General features: G+C 38.4%; 1 protein-coding gene across 2 annotated transcripts in view; it reads right to left on the bottom strand.

The window, feature by feature from the left end:
* Nucleotides 1-22,529, bottom strand: part of SOHLH2 (spermatogenesis and oogenesis specific basic helix-loop-helix 2) — a 50,819-nt gene extending 28,290 nt beyond the window's left edge. For both annotated transcript variants that reach the window (XM_025875032.2, XM_073894674.1), the window contains exons 1-5: nucleotides 22,409-22,529; nucleotides 12,856-13,070; nucleotides 3,324-3,385; nucleotides 3,139-3,243; nucleotides 1,508-1,607 (exon numbers count right to left, since the gene is read on the bottom strand). In XM_025875032.2, the coding sequence (XP_025730817.1) occupies nucleotides 1,508-1,607; nucleotides 3,139-3,243; nucleotides 3,324-3,385; nucleotides 12,856-13,070; nucleotides 22,409-22,456 (530 nt within the window). In that variant the 5' untranslated portion in view covers nucleotides 22,457-22,529. The remainder of the gene's footprint in view (nucleotides 1-1,507; nucleotides 1,608-3,138; nucleotides 3,244-3,323; nucleotides 3,386-12,855; nucleotides 13,071-22,408) is intronic.
* Nucleotides 22,530-23,083: the final 554 nt, after the last annotated feature.

The raw sequence follows: 23,083 nt of genomic DNA, 5'->3' as shown, positions 1-23,083 counted from the left end.
CCATTTAGATACCTTCTGATTCTACCATTTTTCTAAAACTTCTCCAAGCATTTTGGTTAATTTTTAAAAATATTTCCCTAAGAAACTTATATACTAATACTATCTCCTTTATCCCAAGGGACATAACTTGATTTGAAAATGTACTTTTATTTGTAATGGTAGAATTCTGAGGAAAAATAAAGATTTAAGACAAGGAGGGTTCAAAAAGAAGTTACAAGACCTGTACCTCTGAAACAAATAATATATTATATGTTAAAAAAAAAAAAAGAAGATAGTAGGAAGGGAAAAATGAAGGGGGCGGAAATCGGAGGGTGAGACAAACCATGAGAGACTATGGACTCTGAGAAACAAACTGAGGGTTCTAGAGGGGAGGGGGTGGGGGGATGGGTTAGCCTGGTGATGGGTATTAAAGAGGGCACATTCTGCATGGAGCACTGGGTGTATGCACAATGAATCATGGAACACTACATCAAAAACTAATGATGTAATTATATGGTGATTAACATAACATAATAAAATAAAATAAAATAAAAAGAAGTTACAAGTAATACAAGAAAATCACAAAGCCTTCCAAAACCCTTCCCAACCTCATTTCCTGGATAGGTATAATACAATAAATTTCTTTCAGGTTAAAATGTTAAATAAGATGAAGAAACCTGTGATATCTCTGTACTATTTAAGTGAGCACATCTTTGGTTTACCCACACTTATTGGTTGCCAGGTCTTTTCCTTGTTCAAAGTAGTAGATAGTCACATTTCTGCAAAGAGTTGATGGTCACATTCTACAAATTCTGGAAGTGACTGACTCAAAATTCTCACCATCATCACCCATGTCCTCAGCAGCTCTGTTCATTCCTTGTAGCCCTATGCTCTATTTAAAATCTCCTTGGAAATCACTTAAAGTGAATAAAAGAAATTCACAAAAACTGAATTTTTATAAGCAGATAATGCTAGCATGAGAAAGGTCTGACCCCAGTTCAACTTCCTATTATCCAACGCAGGTTTAAATATCAGTTCTATCAGTGGAAGAGGTGGGGACAGAAACAGACCTTTCTTAAAAGTTGTTTTCAGTAATTGTGGGGACAGATTCATGAGTTCAAAAAAGACATCAGAGAGCTTAGTGGTAAGTGGGTAACATCTGAGGCTGCTCTTGCCTGTTTAAATACTGGGGTTATATGTAAAATTTTTGTTCAAAGAAGATTCTACTATTCTACTATTCCCTAGTGTTGGGGAACTTACTACTGTGCAATTCACCCTGGTCCCCTCTGGCCAACCCGGATTGCTATGAAGTACTTCCTTATATTGAAGTGAATACCTCTGCAATATGTATCCACAGTCCCAGTTCGGGACTCTGAAATACAGAAAAAGTCCCATCCCCCTTCTATAACACAACCTCTTCTTCCTTTTGCATCACCCCTAGCACTTGAACTAGTGTTCCACAATCAGGAAGTTCTCCAGAAGTTATACAGTAAGAACTGTTACTATGAAAAAGTGAAAAAAAACTAACCAAGCAAATAGATCAGTAGAAAAATATCCCAATTGTTCACTGCAGGACTTCTGCTGGGGCAATCCCGGTTCTTCAGGCTTCACAGCATATTCATTCTTAACTGAAAGTTTTAAAAGGGGGGCTATTTTAATTCTAAAATCACTGGTGGGGATGATGTTGATCGTACATACAAGCCCTCATCAAAAAGCAGTTGCCACTTTTTATTCAATAGACTTTACAAAGCAGTATTTTTTACAGAAAGCAATTTATAAATTTTAGTTTGCAAAGCATGAAATCACCCAGGTTAGAACAAAAAATGAAAATATACATTCTATTCACTCCAGGACATTCTCTTTCAACCAGATTCTAGTAAATTAGTGATAGGTGTGCTTAAAACACATTCAACTCAGTTTATTTATTAAGTTCTTATATAGAGGTAAATGTCAGAGAAAGAAAATATGTATGAGTCTATGGTAGGCAGTTGTATTGTCAAAATATGACATCTGATTTTTTTTTCTTTCATTTTCTTTTCTTTTCTTTCTTTCTTTCTTTTTTTTTTTTTTTTGCAGCTGCTCATCCTCAGAGCAAAGATGAGATGACCAGAAGCAGACGTGCTTATGACCAATAGGGAGGGTGCCAGACAGGTGGTGATGAGCAGCTGTTCTGAGAGCCAAATAAGAGGTTGAAAACAGGATCTGGGTCACCAGTTAGCCATTTCCAGGAAGAACTTTGAGGCTGCAGGGGCTGGGAGCCACTTTGGAATGTTACAGAACAGACTCACTAATCTTCCCTGAATGTTAAAAAACAAAACAAAACATGAAAAAAGGAGGGGTGTACTGAGTCCTATATCATCTGGAGTAGGAGTTTATACAGGATAATCCTGAAAGTGTTTTTCAGGCCCATTTTAAGAAAACATCATCATAATTTAAAAAAAATTCCTAGCTAGTATCCCAGGCCTAGGAAAACCATAAAGAGTCATTGACCAACAATGATTCCAGTAGAATTTAATTTCAGATATTGGAGTCTGTCCTTTTATAAGCCAAATTAAAGTGAATTTAATTAGCTTAAGTATTTAGATGCTGGTGATACACATAATACAATGTAGGTGAAGAATTTAGAAATGGGAGATCTAATTGAAGCGGTGACACTAATTATCTGTATCTAAAAATCTAAAACAGAAAGGATAACCACCCTACTAACTTAAAGAAGTAAACTAATTTATGAGCAAGTATTTTGCAAAGCAGAAAGTGTGATACAATTCAAGGTTAGTGGCCCTGGCTTTTAGACACTCATACAATGACATGATTAATTCCATTTTAAAGAATAAGGAATGATGGTAGCAACTAGGGCACTAAAAAGAAAAACCTTGTGCCTGCCGCAGAACTGTATTTGTCCTTGGGCAACACATTTTCAACTGTGGAAAATGTAAATTTTTTCTTCACAGGTAGAGAACGTATATTTCATTTTATTTACATGTCTTCCCTTTAGACCATGATTAATAGGGACTACGTGTTCTTTACAGTACATAGTATACAGTTAATCCTTAGCAAATAAAAGGCATAAGTGGAAAACAACTTAAAAATGTAGAAGTATAGCTTTTGTAAAATTTAATTAGAATTTTTCAAACCTTTGGATATTTGGTTTTCACTCACCAGTACTTGAGAAATAGATTTTCCAGTATTTTACCACAATACTCATTTTCTCGATGGTCAGTGGCTCACTTAAAGTAATGTCGGCTCCATGCCCTGAAACACAACCTAAGAGTTTTTGTTTTAAATATTGACCTTATGAGTTTTATTTGGAGAAAAAACAAATAATATGTCCAGCAGGCACATACCTTTAAAATTTTCAGGGGTGATAAAAACAAACAGCAAATGCGTATTTTTCTTCTTGCCAAATCTGAGAGGAAAAAAGTGTTAAAATGAAGCAAAATCATCATTTAAAAAACTGGGATTGAATATTTTACCTTATTAAAAACTAAAGTGATTTCCTTTATGTCTGTAGAACTTAAAATGGTGGCATTACTATGGAAATTTAATAAAAGTAGCATCTCAAATTAGCGATGTTTGAAAAGCTGGAACATTTTTATTCTTGCTTTTAAAAAAAGAGCCTAAATCATATCCAGATTCTTGACCTAACCATCAGTTAACAAGAAATTTAAGGAAAAGGAAATATTTTAAAGAATGCTGTGGGGATGAAATCAGCAAAATCCAGAATGTGAAAAATTCTGTAAGACAAATGACCCCTTTTAAAAATAAATATAAATAAAGAGTTAGACACAAAGAAATTAAAACAGAGGAAAGGGAAAATTGAATCTTGACTTGTATAAACTAACAGTTTAAAAAAATCATAAGATGGGGCGGCTGGCTGGCTCAGAGGAGAATGTCACTCTTGATTTTGGGGTCGTGAGTTCAAACCCCACATTGGGTGTAGAGATAAACAAAAGTTTTAAAAAAATAAAAATTAAAAAGATCATAAGATAAGCAGAAAAATTTGAACACTGACTGGGTATTTGATAATTTAAAGAACTATTATTAATTTTCTGGTGTGATACTGCTATTATACTATTATACTATTATTACACTGTTGTTATTACACTATTTTTTTAGAAGAATCCTTATCTTTTAAAGGTATTTATTAAAGTACTTATGGATGAAAGAAAATGGTATCTTAGATTTTCTTTAAAATAATTCACCAGTGAGCAGGAGTGGGAAAGTAGGAAGGGGCAGAGATGAAACCACATTGGTCATGTGTTTGTAACTGTTAAAGCTGCATTATGGGTACAGGCAAGTTCATTACACTATTCTAATTTTATATGCTTGAAGTCGAAAAAAATAAAACAAAGAAATGTGGTATTACAATAAACTACACTGAGGAGTGCAGTAAGTTGGAATTTCTGATAATCTAATGGGTACTGTGCACTGGCATTAGCTAGGAGGAAATTATTTTCCAAGGAGAATATTACTGTGAACCAGATTTTAAAGAGAATAGCTCCACTGCCTAAGAAAAAAATAACTATTCTCTAATGCTTAAAGCATCATTTATTATATTAGCATGTGGTTATATGTGGTTATTATTTATTCCTTAAGACAGGACCCTCACTAAACAATATTGTTAGGTTATCTTATATATGCATTGAAAGGAAAGACACACTATTCTATGCTCCAAATTATATTACAGTTGACCCTTGAACAACAGGGGTTTGAATTATGTGGGTCCACTCACATGTGGATTTTTTTTGATAAATATAATACAGTACAAGAGTAAGTGTATTTTCTTTTCCTTATGATTTTAGTAACATTTTTTGTCTAGCTTACTTTATTCTAAGAATATAGTATATAATACATATAACATCCAAAATATGCGTTGATTGTTCCAAATTATTGGTAAGGCTTCAGGTCAACAGCAAGCTATTAGTATTTCAGTTTTTGGAGGTAATCAAAAGTTATACGTGGATGAGAGCCACATTTGAATTGAGATAGACTGAATAAAACAAACCGGCATTCCTAAAGAGGGTGGTTTTCATCTAATTAATCGTAGACCTAAACAGAACAAAAAGTCTGAGTAAGAAGGAACTCCTCCAGCCTGACTCCTGAGCTGAGACACTGGCCTTTTTCAGCCTTTAGACTCAGACTGAAATATCGGCTCTTCTTGGGTCTTAAGGCTGCCAGCTTTTCAAATGAAATTTATACCATCAGCTTTCCTGGTTCTCAGACCTTTGCATTCAGACTGACTACACATTGGCTCTCCTGGGTCTCTGGCTTGCCAACTACAGATCTTGGGACTTCTTGACTTCCATATGGCATGAGCCACTTCCTTAAAATAAATCAACTTCTCTCCTTCTCTATCTCTAGGTAGATGGATGGATAGATGATAGATCGATAGATAGATCACCATCCTATTGGTTCTGTTTCTCAAGAATCCTGATTAATATAGCCACACTTTGTTTATCCATTCATCTGTCTATGGACATTTGGATTGCTTCTACCTTTTGGCTATTGTGAATAGTGCTGTTGTGAACATGATGTGAAAATATTTCAGAAACATCTTTACAGATACACCAGAGGAATGTTTGGCCAAATGTCTGAGTACCTGTGGCCCAATTAAGTTGAAACATAAAAATTAACCATCACAGTGTTATATGCATACAATGGATATTATTCAGTCTTTAAAAAGAAGGAAAAGATGTTAAATGCTCCAATATGGATGAATCTTTAAGACATGTTAAGTGAAATAAGCCAGTCATAAAAAAGTAATGATTCCACTTATGTGAGGTACCTAAAGTAGTCAAATTCATAGAAACAGAAAGTAAAATGGTGGTTATCAGGAAATGCAGAGAGGGGCAAAGGGACAGTTGTTTAACAGGAATAGAATTTCTGATTTGCAAGATGAAAAAGTTCTGGAGATATATTTCACAACAATGTGAATACACTTAACACTACTGAAATGAACACTAAAATATGGACAGGATGGTAACATTTGTGTTATGTAATTATATTACAATAAAAAAATACTCTCTGCAAAAAAGTTATACATGGATTTTCGACCGTGCTAGGGATTGGTACCCCTATCCCTCATGTTGTTTAAGGATCAACTGTATACATAATTTATATACCTGAGTCATATACAGTGAAAACCCACTATGTGCCAGACTCTGTGCTAGGCCCTAGGGGATATCATGAACAGACAGGAAAACAAGGTCTCTGCTCTCATGGAATTAACGGTTTCTGGGGGGGGTCAGATGTTGAACAAATCACTGTAGATAATTAATTAAGTAGCCAAATATGTACCCGGTGTTGTGAAAGAAAGTCATAGAGGCCAGCAGAAGTTCATACCTGGGAACTACCCTACTCTGCAGCCTCAGGCTTTCAGGCAGAAATGCCTCCATGGCTGACTGGAAGTTTGCCACACAAAAGGTAGAACTGGGCGGTATGGGGGTCAGAAGCAGATAAGCAGTAAAGTACGTTCTGGACAAACAGAACAGACCTTGGGAAAAGGCCCTGGAATATACCGAACAGGTAAGTCTGAGAAAGTCAAAGAAGTCCAAGATGGCACAGAGTCTCTGAGGGAGAGACACAGAAGACCAGAGAAGGTACATAGAGCTTTAGGCTGAATTAAAGATTTGGTATTTTATTAAAATGGACGATGGGAAGCTATTAAGCTATTAACATGATTATATTTGCATTTTAGAAAGACCACTCCGTCTATGATGGGATGGACGGAGGGTGATGGCACAGGGTGAATTTGGGAGACCATATTCCAAGTACACAGGCAAGAACTGATGGTAGAGAAAAGCAGACATACCGGAGAACCTTCTTTAAAAAAAAAATAAATAATTCAGAATATTTACTAATTACTTCAAACAAGCAGGACAGTGCTAACATGTGACATGCACACAACTGAGGTTTCTTCAGGCTTGACTCTGCTCTATGAATTCTGAGGTGTTTGGGCTAAACAAGAAAAAAAGGAGAGAATGCACAATTCTATGAGGAAATGAGAAGCTCAGGCAGAGATACTACCACCAAAACAGGCATATGTGGGAGGAAACCAAGACTGACTGGCGGACTGAATGTGGAGGTAAGAAAGGCATATGAGCCTATTGGGACTGGAAGGGCATGGTGTCATGGAGGGTGACAAGAATGTCGCCTGCCACAACATAAGCATTTCATTTATAATTTTAAGTGGGGTATAATGGAGGTATGATAACTGGATGAGGAAACAGAAGTGGAAGGGAAAAATGGACCGAACAAAGAGGACCGCAGAAAGAAACATACAAGATGGTCTCGCCCAACTTTTGAAATAAAAAATATTTTGCTGATTCACAGAGTAAATTATAAGCTAAAATACTCTTGAATTAGAGAATTTTAAATAAAAGAATCTTGGCTTTTAGAAATATTCTGCGTCTATTTCTTTATTTTACAAATTGATGTTACTGGCACAAAAGTAGGTTAGATTTGGATACGTGAATTTATTTGCCCTCATGATGACTTTCAGATTTCAAGCTTTACACCAGACAGAGTTGGAATTCCTGGATGTTTTTCATTAGCACAGAATCAATTACCCACCCAAACACTTCCCCTGCCAGTGAAACCCTAATTGTGATGCTGTATAGGAGCTCCACTAATCAATAGAATTCCCAGAATCCAACACACTGGTCTGGAGCTCAGCTGCTCATTCATATTCTCTACAGATCGATAAGCTAAGAGTTCCCAGGATCACCAAAAAAAAAAAAAAAAAAAAAGTCCTCTTCTTAATTAATGAATGTTCCTTAAAACTAAGCAACACAAAAATAAAGCAAAAATCTCTTTCATCCACCCCAATTAATAGCACTTCTTCCATATACCAAAATCAAATCGCCGGTTCTGAGAACTTAAGCACCTTCTCAGCTGAAATCTCTTGGGTTTTAAAAATTTGCAATTCATTGGGGGACAATTCATTTCTCCTCATGTTTCACACAATACACCATTTAAATGTTGAGACAGTTCCTGAGACCATACTCTACATACAAGATTGGATGTTGATATTCTAGTGTCCCTTCCTATGCCTGTCTCTGGTATTCTCTGGAACTGAGTAATAAGCTCAAACTGCAGCAGTACAGATCCCCAATCTTGACCCTATCCCCAGGTCTGGTCCCTGGTAGCTGAAAAAAATAAAGAAGATCATATAAAGTGTCTTGAGCTGATTGTACACTCAACTGACTAAAGAACCTCAGGAAAGCCCTGGCCTCTGAAATCTATCATCTAATAAGAGGACAAGTGGTGTCTTATAAGTCCCTGTGAAGCCAGCAGAAATTTCTAAACTCATTTCTTTTAGAGTCACAAGGACTTCAAGGGACAAAAGCCAGTGTCACTTTTGGGTAGTAGCCTGCTTGAGTACAGTTATCCATTATGCCATCTGTGGGCCAAATGCAGCCAAACTAACCTGGCTGGCCTATTTGGGACTTGTAACAAATAATGTTCCTTGCTAATGACTTAATTAAAACAACCATTTTCAATGAGAAAATCGAGAGCTTTACTATTTATACATGTGAAAACACTAAGTTCACTTGCTCCTAATAGGGCACCTCTGATAAAATATAGTTGAGTTCTGAGAGTTTATTCTGGTCAGTAGTGATGGTTGGTGTGCTGTTCCCATCATGCTATTCTTCAGAAGAGCTGTGAACCTCTTAAGTCAGGTTCACCACATTTACACTCAACCATCAATTTATAGAATAATGTTTTTAGCAAAACTACTTCGTATTTTATTGTTATTTTGTTTATCATCAAGCATTCAGAGGGCTAGGTCATGCCAACTGGCTAGTAAGATTTACTGAGTTGCTCTGTCAAGTCAAAGGGGTTTTGGAATTGGGGACACAAAAGGACAGCTTGTTAGATCCCTGTGGTTCACAAGATTAGGTTTTCTTAGTGAATTAATAAGTTAACTGATCAGACAATTGAAACTACATGGGAAAAATAAAATCAGATCCAAACTTGATTTGTCGCCAGAGCAGATGGAACAACATTCTGCATTCCTTTGCTACTGCTGAACTACACGGAGCTCACAAGAATCACAGAATTCTAAGAACTGCAGAGACATTTCATGGAATGGAAAACCACAATTTCAGACAGGATCCATACATTGCTGATGAGTTTAAAACATATTTTAATTTTCCATACCTGGCTTTGGAAGGTAAAGTATCAGGATGTGTCTGAATTATCAAGTGTCTGCTCTTTGAGTGTGGTTCAATTTTGGAAGTCTGAAGCCAAGCAAATGAACCCTAGGACTGTCTTAAAATATTTTATCAGTGGGTAGTAGTTGAGTTCATTTGGCTCAATAAAAATGTATTCATAAAATGAAATCAAATTGGGGAGTACTATTAAGAATGTTAACCTATAATTGAGATGTGCCATATTTCTTTTTTTTATGATTTTATTTATTTGAGAGAGAGAGAGAGAGAGTGCACAAGCAGGGGGAGCAGCAGAGGGAGAGGGGGGTAGCAGGCTCCCCGCTGAGCAGGGAGCCCGACACAGGGCTCTATCCCAGGATGCTGGGATCATGACCTGAAGGCAGATGCTTAACTGACTGAGTCACCCAGGCGCCCCTAAGATGTGCCATAACTCTTGAGAATGTCAGTCTTAAAGTACCAATGTTTTTATGGGCGATTAAAATTGATCACTGAGGGGTGCATGGGTGGCTCAGACAGTTAAGCGTCTGCCTTCGGCTCGGGTCATGATCCCAGGGTCCTGGGATCCGGCCCGCATCGGGCTCCCTGATTGGCGGGGAGCCTGCTTCTCCTTCTCTCTCTGCCTGCCACTCTGCCTACTTGTGTTCTCTCTCTCTGTCAAATAAATAAATAAAATCTTAAAAAAAAAAAACTGATCACTGATTAGCTCCAAGCTAAAAACATAGTTCTTCTATAACCATAAATTTAAGAATCTTTTTAAATAAGCTGCTTACATTTTATTCTAAAATAAGCCTAACAGGGTGCCTAGGTGGCTCAGTTGTTGAGCGACTGCCTTCAGCTCAGGTCATGATCCTGGAGTCGCAGGATCGAGTCCCATATCGGGCTCCCTGCTCAGTGGCAAGCCTGCTTCTCCCTCTGCCTGCCGCTCCCACTGCTCATACTCTCTGTCAAATAAATAAAATCTTTAAAATAAAATAAAGTAAGTTTAACATTACAACTAACAGGATATATACTTCATTCTTATTGTCGATAGAAATCCATCTATCTTCTATGTATATAGGTTTGTGATTATGGGCTCTAATACTGCAAATAAATGGGAACATTTCTATTCTATAGGAAGCTCCTCATTAGCTGGTGAAACATATAAAGTCCCAAGAGAGAGAAAAGTAAGATAAATAGTTATATATTTTGCAGGACTCATCCAGATTTTGAGATATTACAAAGCAACAAGGATCTAAGAGGGAAAAATCTAAAATGCAGCAAAAAAAAAGCTAAACAAGACATTTCATTTTGGTTTAGACATTAAATGTCAGCTCAAACTCAAAAGATACAGTGCTTTAGGAATGATGAAGGTTTAAATGCCTTACATATGGGGCAGTAAGTTTATAGGACTTATTACTCTAAAACCACAGGTTCAAAAATATAAACATGTATAAACCCACAAGGGTTTAAATAATTCATAAGTCATAAACTTATAACAGTTCTGAGGGTAAGAAAGGGAATTCCACAGACATCCTAAGCCTCTGAGGCCGGCGTCACAAAAGGCAAGGATCCCACAAAGAAAACTATCTCTTTTTTTAGGACGGAAGACAAAAGCTAGAACGCACTGTCTGCCCTCAATGGCATTTCTTTCACACATCCACACAGTCACTCACTCATACTCCAGCTAGGGACTGAATACCTGCTATTCGTCAAGTCCTATCCTTGATATTGGGAACAGCAGAACAAGACATAAGAAAAACCCATCCAGGTGTTTTCAAATGATCCTCTTTTCCTTTTCAAACAAATATTTTTATAGCAAAATAGAACTACCATCTGCATTTCTGTATATTTAGTGCCTTCATCTACCTTCTTTTCCCTGAAAAGAAGTTTTCAGCTGTGTTATTCAGAGCAAAGAAACCACCAGTGAGGAGAACCCACAGAGGTGAGCATCACACAGGGAGTTCTCTCCTCTAACCTGCTAGCTTTTAATAATTGCAACTAGATATAAAACTTGTTCTTAAATAGAACTTTAATCTTATCCTGTTCAAAATGTAGCTTCAATGTTGAGCAAATACAAAGACTCTGCTACATTCAGAGGGACCTGGCTAGGCTCCCACTCTTGGAATGAAGAGAGAGATCGGCCACACTAATTTGTACAGTACTCTTCCAAAATCATATGTATGTTTAGTTTATATGAAGTGTGGCATACATTGAATCCCAGAGGTGTGAAAGAAGGGTCTTCAACACAGAAGCCAAGTAATTATAGGCTTTTACAAAGAACATGAAGAGAGAAGAGTTCTGGTCTGAGTTTTGCAAAAATGAGTCATGTGGCCTTAGGCAAATCACTTCACCCTTCGTTGTTTGTCATGTAGGGATGACAAAACCCTGCTCTACCTCCCTCATAACACTGTTGTAAAAATGTTGAAATACTATAATAAATGTGATATTATGATGAGGTCCCAGTCAGGGGAACTCTCTTTATAGGAGTCGTTTTAAAGGTATGTAATAAAATAGGCATATCTTCAGAAGGAGGAGAGTTCACAACGTATCTTGGAAATGAAATCCACTTTGAGGTAGTTTGCCTGGTTTGTCTAGAGTTCATATTCCCAATGGAAAGACAAAAGAAATGTAGAAGATCACCATTCTAAGAAACCTCAGGAGCAGCATCTGTCTCTCTTTTTAACAAGGAACTCATCAATTTGGCTTCTTCCCATTTCAACTTTTCTTGTCGCCTAACATAATATGTTTGCTCTTTTTTATTCAGGGATAACAACATTGTCTCTGAACATCCTCCTTTAGACATGAAAGGCCTATCTTGTAATTATTACAAGTCCTTATATATTCCATTATCTGCGATTATACTTTCTCTATCAAATCTTCTCGTAGAAGGGGAAGAAATTTGTTTTGACCTAACCTTATTTAAAAAACATCCGAAATGGGGTGCACCTGAGTGGCTCAGTTGGTTGAGCATCTGACTCTTGATTTTGGCTCAAGTCATGATCTCAGGGTTATGAGATCAGGCCCCACATCGGGCTCCGTGCTGAGTGTGGAGCCTGCTTAAGATTCTCTCTCTCTCCCTCTGCCCCTCCCCTCCTCTCTCAAAAACAAAACAAAACAAACAAAATGGCTCAAAATCCTATGTAGTGAGGCAAGAAAGCACCTAACTCTCCCACCACTAGACTCCAGATCTCTAGAGTGGAGTGGGTCAAACAGAAGCAGAATGTCTATGGAGCTACAGGATGAAATAAAAATATTGGATGTGATATCGATCTGGACTCAACAGATCCAGGGAGCCTCAGGAATTTTTCACATTAGAACATCTTTAAAAAGATAATTTTAGAGTTAAGAATGCTCACCTGCTTTAGTATCTGCCATCACAATTAATGAACTCAAAAGATGTACCATTTTAAATGACATAGTTATTAAAAAGGAGTACCTGTGGGATTAAAGTACTGTATACCAAATAAATTTCTATGACCAATTAATTCTCACATTCTCATCCACATCAATTACTTTTTAAATTAAAAGGATAATTCTTATATTAGCATGTCAAACTGCCAATAAAAACAATATGTATACCTATTCTGCCCATGAAAATATCTCTCATCTTCAAAATGAAAGCATAAATAGTACCATCTTTTAAGGTAGTTGTTTTTTTTTTTATAGAAATGGCTTTCAATAAAAACTATTATAAAGGTACAGAGCAAAGGTTTTTGAACTTCACCTAATTAATTTGATAGCTCCCAGCTCCTCGGCCGTTGGTAAAGAAGTCATCTTCAGGAAAACCATGTCAAAGGGGTGGTCCTTCAGAAGTGTGGCTGCCTGCCCCACATCCCTGATGGTTATGGTGACTTTTGCCATATTTGAAAAGGATTTCTGTGCAATATCTGCCAAGTACTGAACAGTGACATCTCCAACTAACAAGAGGTCTATTTTTGCCTGAAAGAGAAGGAAAAAAGCAGAAGTACCACCTAATTAACATCTGAGCATACAGAAGATGTCATGTACTAGAGGATACAATAAATAAAGGTGACAAATAACACAATAACCGACTACAGACTGAATGGTCACCTCAGGGACAGGAACTATTAATTTCTTGTCTTCATTACCTAGGGTGGTGAATGGATCTGAAGGTCATGCTATTTTTAAAATATTTTTGCATACAAATGCTATTCTACTGTGGTTTTCCCGTGGGTTTCTCTCTCATCCTAGGAACAACAGATAGGATTCTTAAGGCCCAGTTTCCCAATCACTCATCCTGCTGAAAAATCTGTTTACTAGTGAGAAAAACAAACTGGTGGCTCTCCCAAACCATTTATTTTGATGAAACATACATTCCAGAACACAGAGTAAGAACCAAATTCCTAAATTCCAAGAGACACTCATGGTCTTTTCTTTAAATAGATTATACATGCTACTCAAAACTCAATATTTTGGAGCCAAAAAAGCATCTTTCTTTCCTTTTGGGGTTATTTTCAAGCACATTCAATTAGAAAAAATATAATTTCCATCTTTGCCTTTTACTTTCCTATGTTTTATTCTCTATAGTTATGGAACACAATCCACTCTAACTGTTAAAGAATGGGGATGCTTGAATTAATGCAAACAGTGAGCAGAGAGTTGGAAATGGCAGATCACAGACAGGTCCACGTGAGAAAACAGATTTGGGAGCTGACCAGACTTGAAGCCTAAAGAGTGGGTGAAAGAGTTGGAAATACCTATGAAGAGAAAGGCAGCTTGCCAAAGACACAACTCTGTAGGGCAGGATGCTGGTGAGGCTGTCCCACTATGGGGCTTCCTCTCCCCTTCAGCCTGGTTTGCCAGGGCTTGCTGGAAGGAACATGTGAGGTTCAAGTAAGTTCAAAGTAAGCAAAACTTCGGCACTTCTCATTTCTATCTGCCTTCTAATATTCTTCCTTCTTTTGTTAAAAAAAATAAAAGAGGTGATTCTTCATTTACCCATTTAATCCCTCCATAGAAGCAACCACTGTCAACAGTTTGGTCTATATCCTTCCAGATGATTTCTACCATACACATACACACACACACACACACACACACACACACACACACACACACACACAGCTTTTTTTTTCATACAGGGGGTATTATATATATATATTTTTAAAGATTTTATTTTTTGACATAGAGAGACACAGTGAGAGAGGGAACACAAGCAGGGGGAGTGGGAGAGGGAGAAGCAGACTTCCTGCGGAGCAGGGAGCCCAATACGGGAATTGATCCCAGGACCCTGAGATCATGACCTGAGCCGAAAACAGACGCTTAACCAGCTGAGCCACCCAGGCGCCCCAGGTATTATATTTTTAAAAGTGAGTTGCTTTTCTCACTGTAGTCCAACAATTCCTCGGGTCTTTTTAAATGTTACCTTAATATGGATTCTGCATATGTCCTCATGTTTGTTCCCAGATATTTCAAAGTTCTAGAGTCATTGTAAAGGGAATAGGTTTTCTCACTCACTATATTTTCTAATTGATTACAACTAACACAGAGAGTGCTACTAATTTCTGTATGAAGAATTTGCTTCAAGAACTTTACGGTGGGGCGCCTGGGTGGCTCAGTTGGTTAAACAACTGCCTTCGGCTCAGGTCATGGTCTTGGAGTCCCGGGATCAAGTCCCACATCGGGTTCCCTGCTGAGCAGGGAGTCTGCTTCTCCCTCTGAACCTCTTCCCTCTCATGCTCTCTGTCTCTCATTCTCTGTCTCTCAAATAAATAAATAAAATCTTTAAAAAAAAAAAAGAACTTTACGGTATTCTCTCTTTAGTTCCAATATGTTTTAGCTGATTCTTCTGAAATTTTCGACATATATAATCATATTGTCTTCAAAAATGATATTTGGGGGGGGCGCCTGGGTGGTTCAGGTGGTTAAGGGTCAGACTCTTGATTTCAGCTCAGGTCATGATCTCAGTGAGGGTCATGAGATTGAACCCTGTGACAGGCTCCGAGCTGGGCAAGGAGCCTGCTTGAGATGTCTCTCCCTCTCTCTCTCTGCCCCTTCCTCACCCTCCACTTGTGAGTATGCATGCACACTCTCTAAAAAAAATAAATAAAATAAAATAAAATAAATGACACTTTTGTACCTATATCCAGAATTTATGCTTTTTATTCATTGATCTTAAAACACTGGCTAGAATATCCAAAACAATGATGAATAGCAGGAGTGACACTGGGCATTCTTGTCTTGTTCCTGAGTTTAGTGGGAATAATTCAAATGTTTTTGCCACTAAATATGATACAGAAAGTTTCTGGTCCATACCCTCTACCAAGTTAAAGAAGTTTCTTTCTATTAGGAAGCTAAGAATTTTAAATCAGAAATAGGTGCTGAAATTTACCAAATGCTTTTTTAGTATCAACATGATCATACCTTTATCTCCTTTATTCTATATTCTATTAGGTAGTGAATTACATTAATAGATTTCCTAATGTCAAGCCATAATTGCCTCACTGGGATAAACCTATAATGTGTAGACTAAATTCATTCATATTATTTTAGATTTTTCCATCTATGTTCATAAGTAAGACTGGATACAATTTTGCTTTATTGTATTGTCTTATCTGGTTTGGGTATCTCAGGGTTATGCCAGCTTTGAAGAATGAAACAAAGTTTCAATATTGTTCTATGGTCTTGAATATTTTATAAAACAGAATTATCTGCTTCTTGAAATTTAGATAAACATGTCTGCAGAATCTGGGCCTGAAGCCATTTACAGAGATGGATTTTAGAGTACCTTTTACAGTTCCTTAATGATTACCAGTAAATTTAGATTTTCTACCATAAGTGAATTTTGTTCATATACATATTTTTTAATCCACTTTCTCTCTTTTTAAATGTACTAGTTTTTAGATGTATATAATGTTTATTATATGCATTGTTATTCTTGCTTTCTAACTGGAGATTAATATATAATTAAATTTTCCTATCTTCTTTTTCTTGATGATGCTTTATCAGAGACTATAAACTGTGTGGTCCTCCATGATAGCCACATGTGGCTATTTAAATTTATGTTAACTAAAATTAAAGTTTGAAATTCACTTCAGTTACACTAGCCTCATTTCAAGTGCTCAATATCCACATATGGCAAGTGGCTGCCATATCAGACAGCATAATTATAGAACATTGTCATCACGGCAGAAAGTGCTTTTGGATGGCACAGTCCTCCAAGTGGCACTATGTTGTACCCCACAGATTTTGATATATATTGTGTCTATGTTCATTCCTTGCTAGTTTGTAATTTCACTTCATACTTCCATTTTAACCTCAGAGTTAAACACCTTTATGAAATGTTTTCAATTTTCAACAGTATGGTGTTTTTAGTTTTGGTTTTTAATTTTTTTGGCTATTGACTCGGTCATTTCTTATTTCAGTGCATTGTCAACAGCAAATGTATCCTATATGACTTCTTCTTAGAATGTGGATATTTTCTTTGTGGTATAATACATAGTTTTTGTTAATGTTCCATGGATACTTGAAAATAATGTGTATTTTCTGCTGGGCATATATTCTTTAATTTTTAGACAGAACTTACTGTTTTCTTTCTTACTTTAGGTCTACTTGATCTTTCACTTTATGAGATGTGGTAAAATCTTTCCTAATTATATAGATTGTTGAATTGATCAATTTCTCCAACTACAGACTCTGTATCTAATTTTGGGTTAAGTGTATAGAGGTTCATAATTATATATATTCACATAAAACATAATTATAATGTTTAATATATATTATATAATAACCTACAATGTTTATATAGCATATTTTAAATATATAGATCACACATTGATAATTTTATGGACAGAAAACTATGTATTTGAAATATACTTCTTTGTCCTTTTTAATGCTTTTCACTTGAAATTTTTTTTCTGGTATACAGTAGTTTTTCATATCTTTATTTTTAGCCTTTCTATATCATTTTGATTTTGTGTGAATTTTGTAAATAGCATATATCTGAATTTTTAGGTTTCTTTTCACAATCTGTGATTTTAGTTTTTAATGTAGGAATTTAATTATATTAATGGTATTAATTAATGTACATTAACTAATATTAATTATAAAACATTTATAACTTAATGTGAAATGGTCTTATTCTCTTCCTTTGTTATTTCACGATTCCCATCAACAGCAATTTTGTTTCCTTTTTTCCCATGCCTTCTGTTAGGCTGATTGGATTTTCCTTTTTTCCTCCTGCTGCTCCTACGTAAGACTTTGGGAGTTAAACCCCTTATTTCTATTACTTAATAGTAGCATTAGGGCCAACAATTCAGTGCTAGTTTTACCTGGTAAATACTTCCAAGGTCAAAAATCCCTTGCCTTTGAACCTTGATGCTATTGGTCCATTTTCTTCTAGCATCCAGTTGTTGATAAAAAGAATAAGCTGCTTTGTTTTCCTTCCTGTGCTTTTCTCTTTATGCCATGGGTTCTGATGATTTTCTAGGAGGTGTCTGGTTATAGATCTTATTCATCCTACTTGGCATTCAGTGGATCTTTGGCTCTGAAAGTTTTCTTCTATTTCCCAATTCCTTCTATCTTCATCCCTCCTTGCAATCTTCCAGGAGATGCAGGACATCCACAATTGATCCTTCATGTCTCCATTTTTCTCATAGACAGTCTCTTAACTTTATTTTTCATATCACCAGCTCATTCTTCAGTCCTTCCAAAGATTTTTATGATTTCAGTTTATTTAATGTGAATTGCTCACTTCTAAGATTTTTCTTTTTTGGTAATTCCTCATAACCTGCTATGTTCAGGATGTGATACCCTCACTGAGAATACAAATTAGAATTTTAGAAGTTTTTTCTATCCCCTTAAAAACCTGTCTCTGGAATAGTTGTATCTAGTGTCTGCATTTGTGTCTAGTTCTGTTAATGTCTGGAAATCCTTGGTTATCCAAACATAAATACAAATCAAGGATGAAGTCGACATGTACAAGTACTCTCCCCAGTGGCTGCTTCCTTTGAAGGGACAAGTGTGGATTTGGTGTGAGTGGGTAAGACACTGGAAGCAAGGCTGGAGACCAGAGAGGCTGGGGCCAGCTCATTGTCGAAATAATAATAACGGAACGCATTACCCTGAAAGCCAATACTTTAGTTTATTTCCCTCCTGGTCAATTATAAAAGTTTGGAAATCACTAACACCAGGAACCCAGGTCCTACACACAGTTCATTCTCTTCAGGATGAAGTAGGGGTGAGGGGAAAGTCTAGGGGACCACCTAGCCCAGGTGCTCTGCATATAGCTAATTCATTACCAGGTGAGCACACTCTGGTCAACTTCCATCAGTTTCTTCTAACATTCAGCCTGGGCTACCACTAGAATTGTTTTCCCTCTGCCTTTCGTCTTTAGATCTTTAAGCTGTGGTTTTTGTTTTCTTTTCTTTTAGTGGCAGTTTGATCACATCTGCTTTCTAAATTTCAAGTTTTCCTGTGGATTTTTTTTTTTTTTTAATGTTCAGAAAGAAGCTGCTTTGTTTAGACCAAGATTCCATGAAGTGCTATATATTGCATTTGGTTAGGTCATCCTTGGACCTCTAATTTGGAATACCTGCTGCCTCCCCAACACACCTTTTTTTTTTTCCCATGATATTTCCTTGTTGAAGTATCAGCACATGTTTAAGTATGTCCTACTCTGGGGTCTGGGTTGGACCAGGAAGTTGACTTGTGTGCTCCATTCATCATCAGGAGCCAATCTCATTCACCTGACCCACCCTGTTTTAAACAGGTAAGAATTCAAACTCCCTAGCGTAACCTTTCAATAGCTTAATATCAACCCATGTCACCAGCCTCATTTCCTTCCATTTCCCTCAAATACCCTATGTTCTAAGAAGGCAGCATAACACTTCGGAATTTCTACAGTACAGAGTATCAGGACCCTTCTAGAGTGTTTCCTTTTCATTTTATAAACATCCTTCATCTCCAATAGCACTTTAGGAGCAATGTGGGACTCAAAGTTACTGTGATGTTTTTGAGTCCAGATTATGAATCTCCACTGTAGCACAGGACTTCTTCTATACCAATATATTCCCTTGTGAGCCAAATGCCAAGAACTGTAATGGTCATTAACAAGTGGTCATAAAAGGAGTGATTATAGTTTTGCTTTTTAATTAACATGGTTAACTGAAGCAACCTATGAGTGTCCAAAACTAACTTATCTACTACGGACAAGGTGACCATTTACCTTCCAAACTGAGACATTTTGAGAATGAAAGGGGGTGCTATTAATAATTGCACTAAAATAAGACATATAAACCAAGGTGTCCTGGGCTATGAATAACTTGTAAAACTTTCCACTACCAAGATTTTTCTCTTTCCTTTAAAACATCCTGCCACTTTGCATCTGCTTAAATGTGATTGTTACCTATTTATTCCCTCCACTGATGTTTATGGAGTCCCTACTGCATGGCAGATGCTGTGTTGGGAATACAAAGTGAAAAACAGACAAGGTCCCTGCCTTCACGGGGCTGACATTCTAATAATCCTTTTTTCTGTTGCTACATATAGCTTTCAGTCTTCGGAACACAGGAAGAATCATGTATCAGCCTCGGTTCTACCAAAGCTACTACTGATTCTTAACAGCTGGATGCAGTGGGAAGCGAGCAAAGGATTTCAAGGCACACAGACCAGATTCTGTTGCCTAGTCCAGCCACTTACTAGTGGCTTTGAGTAAGAAACTTGTGATCCTCGTCTGGAAGGTGATAATACTTAAATCCCAAGACTGTTACCATGTCAGTACAGTGCCCTGTACTTGGTAGTTATTGCCATGTTTTCTCAAATAATACCAAGCCTGCGCACAGAAAACATCAATCTGATGGGGAAGGGAGGATGTGGAATTAGAGGGGGAAAATGTGTCTCCATCAAGTGGTGAAAACAGCCCCAAGTCAAAAGACTCTTTGCATTTTGTTGAGCCATAGAGAAGGGGAATCAGGGCCCACCCAGGAGAAAAGCCTTAAATAACAGAAATCAGCGGCTCACCTGAACCCTTTCCTACTAGCGCTGAGGTTCAGAGGCTCACTGCCTCACTTCCCCCAGAATCTCTCAGCTAGTATGGAGAGAAGTCAAGAGCAAGCTCTGAGGAGCAGGACATGAGTACTGGGGGGAAATCTGAGAGGAAAGATCCAGAAAGGCATAAGATCATGCAGCACCACTAACAGGCCGTTTTGCACACGAGTCTACAGTTCTGTGCCATGGTGCAAGGCACTTCACAGAGGAGCATGAAATAAAGCAGCTCAGGAAAGAACTGCCTTGCTCTCCTGCCAGAGGCTTCCTTCCCTGCCCTACAAAATCCGTGCCATAGCACACGTGGAATGTTAACAATCAGATAAAATAGAACACTGCCCTAGTCCACTATCCCAAGGTAACTTGAGTTAACTCAATAGCTTCTAATCAACTTAAATCTGAATATTCAGTTAAAAATATCTTGTTGGCAGTGTAATATGAACACAGGTGACGAGAAGAATCCACTGGTAGGAATAATAAAAGGAAAATGAATAAAACTTTTTAGTATACTCTGCTGTGGGAAACTGCTTTTTTAGTACATCCAAAATTTTCACCTGTGAGCATCACAAATTGAACCGATGGCGAGACTTCATTAGGTGGGAAATTTTTTTCTATTTGAATTGCTTACTGCACCTTTTGTGTTTTTTTTAAACAAAAGCAATACATATTCATTGGGAAAGACTGGAAAATTAAAAAAAAGCCTAAAGAGGAAATAAAAAGCATTTGTAATTCCGCTACTCGGGGATAAACACTCCTAACACCTTGGTGTAGATCTTTGAGGTGTGGGCAGTTTTTTATATTTCGACATCATCGTCACCACTGGTCTTTAGCCACTCAGTTTGATTTCTAAATCACAGCACCACGCAGGGCACTCCAGTCTCCAGTGTTTAAAACACTGGATTTCCATTTGCAATCTGCAGCAGGCTAAACCCTTAATTAGTAACAGCAGGTGCTGAAGTGCTTAAAGCAAATCACTCCTACATTTTAGTGAGTTGTTATTTATGTCACTCTTATCACCAGGAGCAGAGCTGACAATCAGCAGCAGCTGCATGGGCTGATGCTCTCACTGGGCAATCGTTGGCCTCTGGTTTCCCCAGGAGTCAAGGGATTTAAACAGCTCTATCTGGAGAAACTGTGCAAGCTGCTCCTCAAATGCAAACAAAAGGTTCAGTAGGGGCTTCAGACTTTCGTAAGGGTAGGAAGCCTCCATCATTTATGTACTACTAGGTAATCAGACATTTTATTCAGAGTTCCATTTTGTGCAGCTTTGCCTAATCCTGCACCATAAAATACTATTTTTCCTTGGAGTTTAAATAGGTGCCTCCATTTTGAAATAATTAAGAAAACCGATTAAACTGGTCCACTTCAAAGTGGTAATTTCAGAAAGCTTGTGCTTAAGGAGTGAGGAGATTTAAGTACGCAGAGCATTCTAATGGCTAACTTCAGGAAGTCCAAAAGGTTTGCCTCTCAGATTTCTCTATCGAGATACGTGAAGTAAAAAAACCAACACCAGCTTGCCTTACTTTCTGGGGTGGGCCGAGGCTCTATGCTCTTTCTAGAGGGCTAATCATCACCTAATTTTTTTTTTAAATCTAAAACAGTCATGGAAATGATTTTATGCTTCTGCTAAGGGGAAGATAAATCAGGTGCTTTCAAAAGAGGCCAGTGGGCTTTTTGAGCTCCCGGGAGGGTGGGAGGACGTGTGAACAGCGCAGATGCTTTTTCCCGCCAACGGCTTTGGTCTCCAGGCACAACTGCCGGTTTGGGTGTAAGCCTGAGGAAGGACATGCAAGGGCTTTTTGGACCCCATGCCCGTAAGCAAACTGAAAAAAAGCATGCCAAGCTGTGCAGAGACAAGCATGCTCAAAATAAACTTTGCCGTGTTAAATAAACTTTGCTATATTCAAAGCAAAACCAAAGTTGTCGTCATTCACATTCTGTCTGGATACCTACTAAGTTCCGCTCCTGGGTAACCCTCCGAGGGACTGGCTTGAAAATTTGAGTTTGGCAAGCGTCCAGCGACAGACATGCATGTCTGTGTAACAAAACAGTTCAGCCGGCCGTCCTGCTCCGGCCTCCCGCCCCGGGTGATTCCGCCCGGTCCCCCGCCTCGGGCACCGGCTCGCGCCCCTGGAGGTGGCCCTCCTCGAGCCCTGCTCCTCGGCGTCCCCGGAATGAGAGATGCCTGTGCGGCGGGCCAAGGAGGCCACCGGGCTCAGGGCCCGCGCGCGGTTATAAACGCAGCTGCCTCCCCTTCCTCCGCCTCCTCTTACCTGGCCAGAGATTTGGCCGCGCTCTGGGCGGATAATTGAGGCCGCCATGGCCCGTTGCCCACGTGCCGGGTCCTGGGGCAGCCTCACCGCAGGAGGAGCTCGGCCAAGCCGCCGCGTCCCAGCCGCCGGTCGGCCGCACTGATGGCTCGTGGTCCGCAGCTGTGGGCGCGCACGGCAAACCCCCCCCCCCGCCTTAAAGTGGCCCTGCTGCCCCAGCCTGGGCACGTGGGGGAAGCTGCAGGCTGCTGGGAGGGGCCCTGCGGGACCTGGGCTGGGGGAGGGGCTGCCCAGGGTGGCCTGGGGAGGGCCTTGGTAGACCCTGTCACTGGCAGGCTGCCCACTCACAGTTCCAGTCCCCATAGGCGGGGAGGTCACACAGCGCCAGGCTTTAGTATACTGCCACTCTCGCCTGGAGAAAGCGGAAGCGCTGCCTGCCTCAGGCTGCTCTAAAAATCTTTGTACCTTATGGGAAATCTTTCAAGTTTAAATATCGAGCATTAGCAAACGGGTTTTTGTTTGCTTTCCTTTTTCCAAACAAACATATAGAGGCTAGAGAAGGTGAGTGCTGTTTAGGACGCTTTCTTTCCAAATCACTAAGAAAGTATTTTTTTTTTACAGATTTTAATTTATTTATTTGACAAATTATTTTAATTTATTTATTTAATTTATTTGACA

Source organism: Callorhinus ursinus, unplaced genomic scaffold, assembly GCF_003265705.2.
Source record: "Callorhinus ursinus isolate GAN/ISIS: 27379988/994484 unplaced genomic scaffold, GSC_fseal_2.0 scaffold7, whole genome shotgun sequence".
NCBI classification, from domain to species: Eukaryota; Metazoa; Chordata; class Mammalia; order Carnivora; family Otariidae; genus Callorhinus; species Callorhinus ursinus.
The sequence above is the reverse complement of the archived record's forward strand: the minus strand, read 5'-3'. Positions and strand labels throughout refer to the sequence as shown.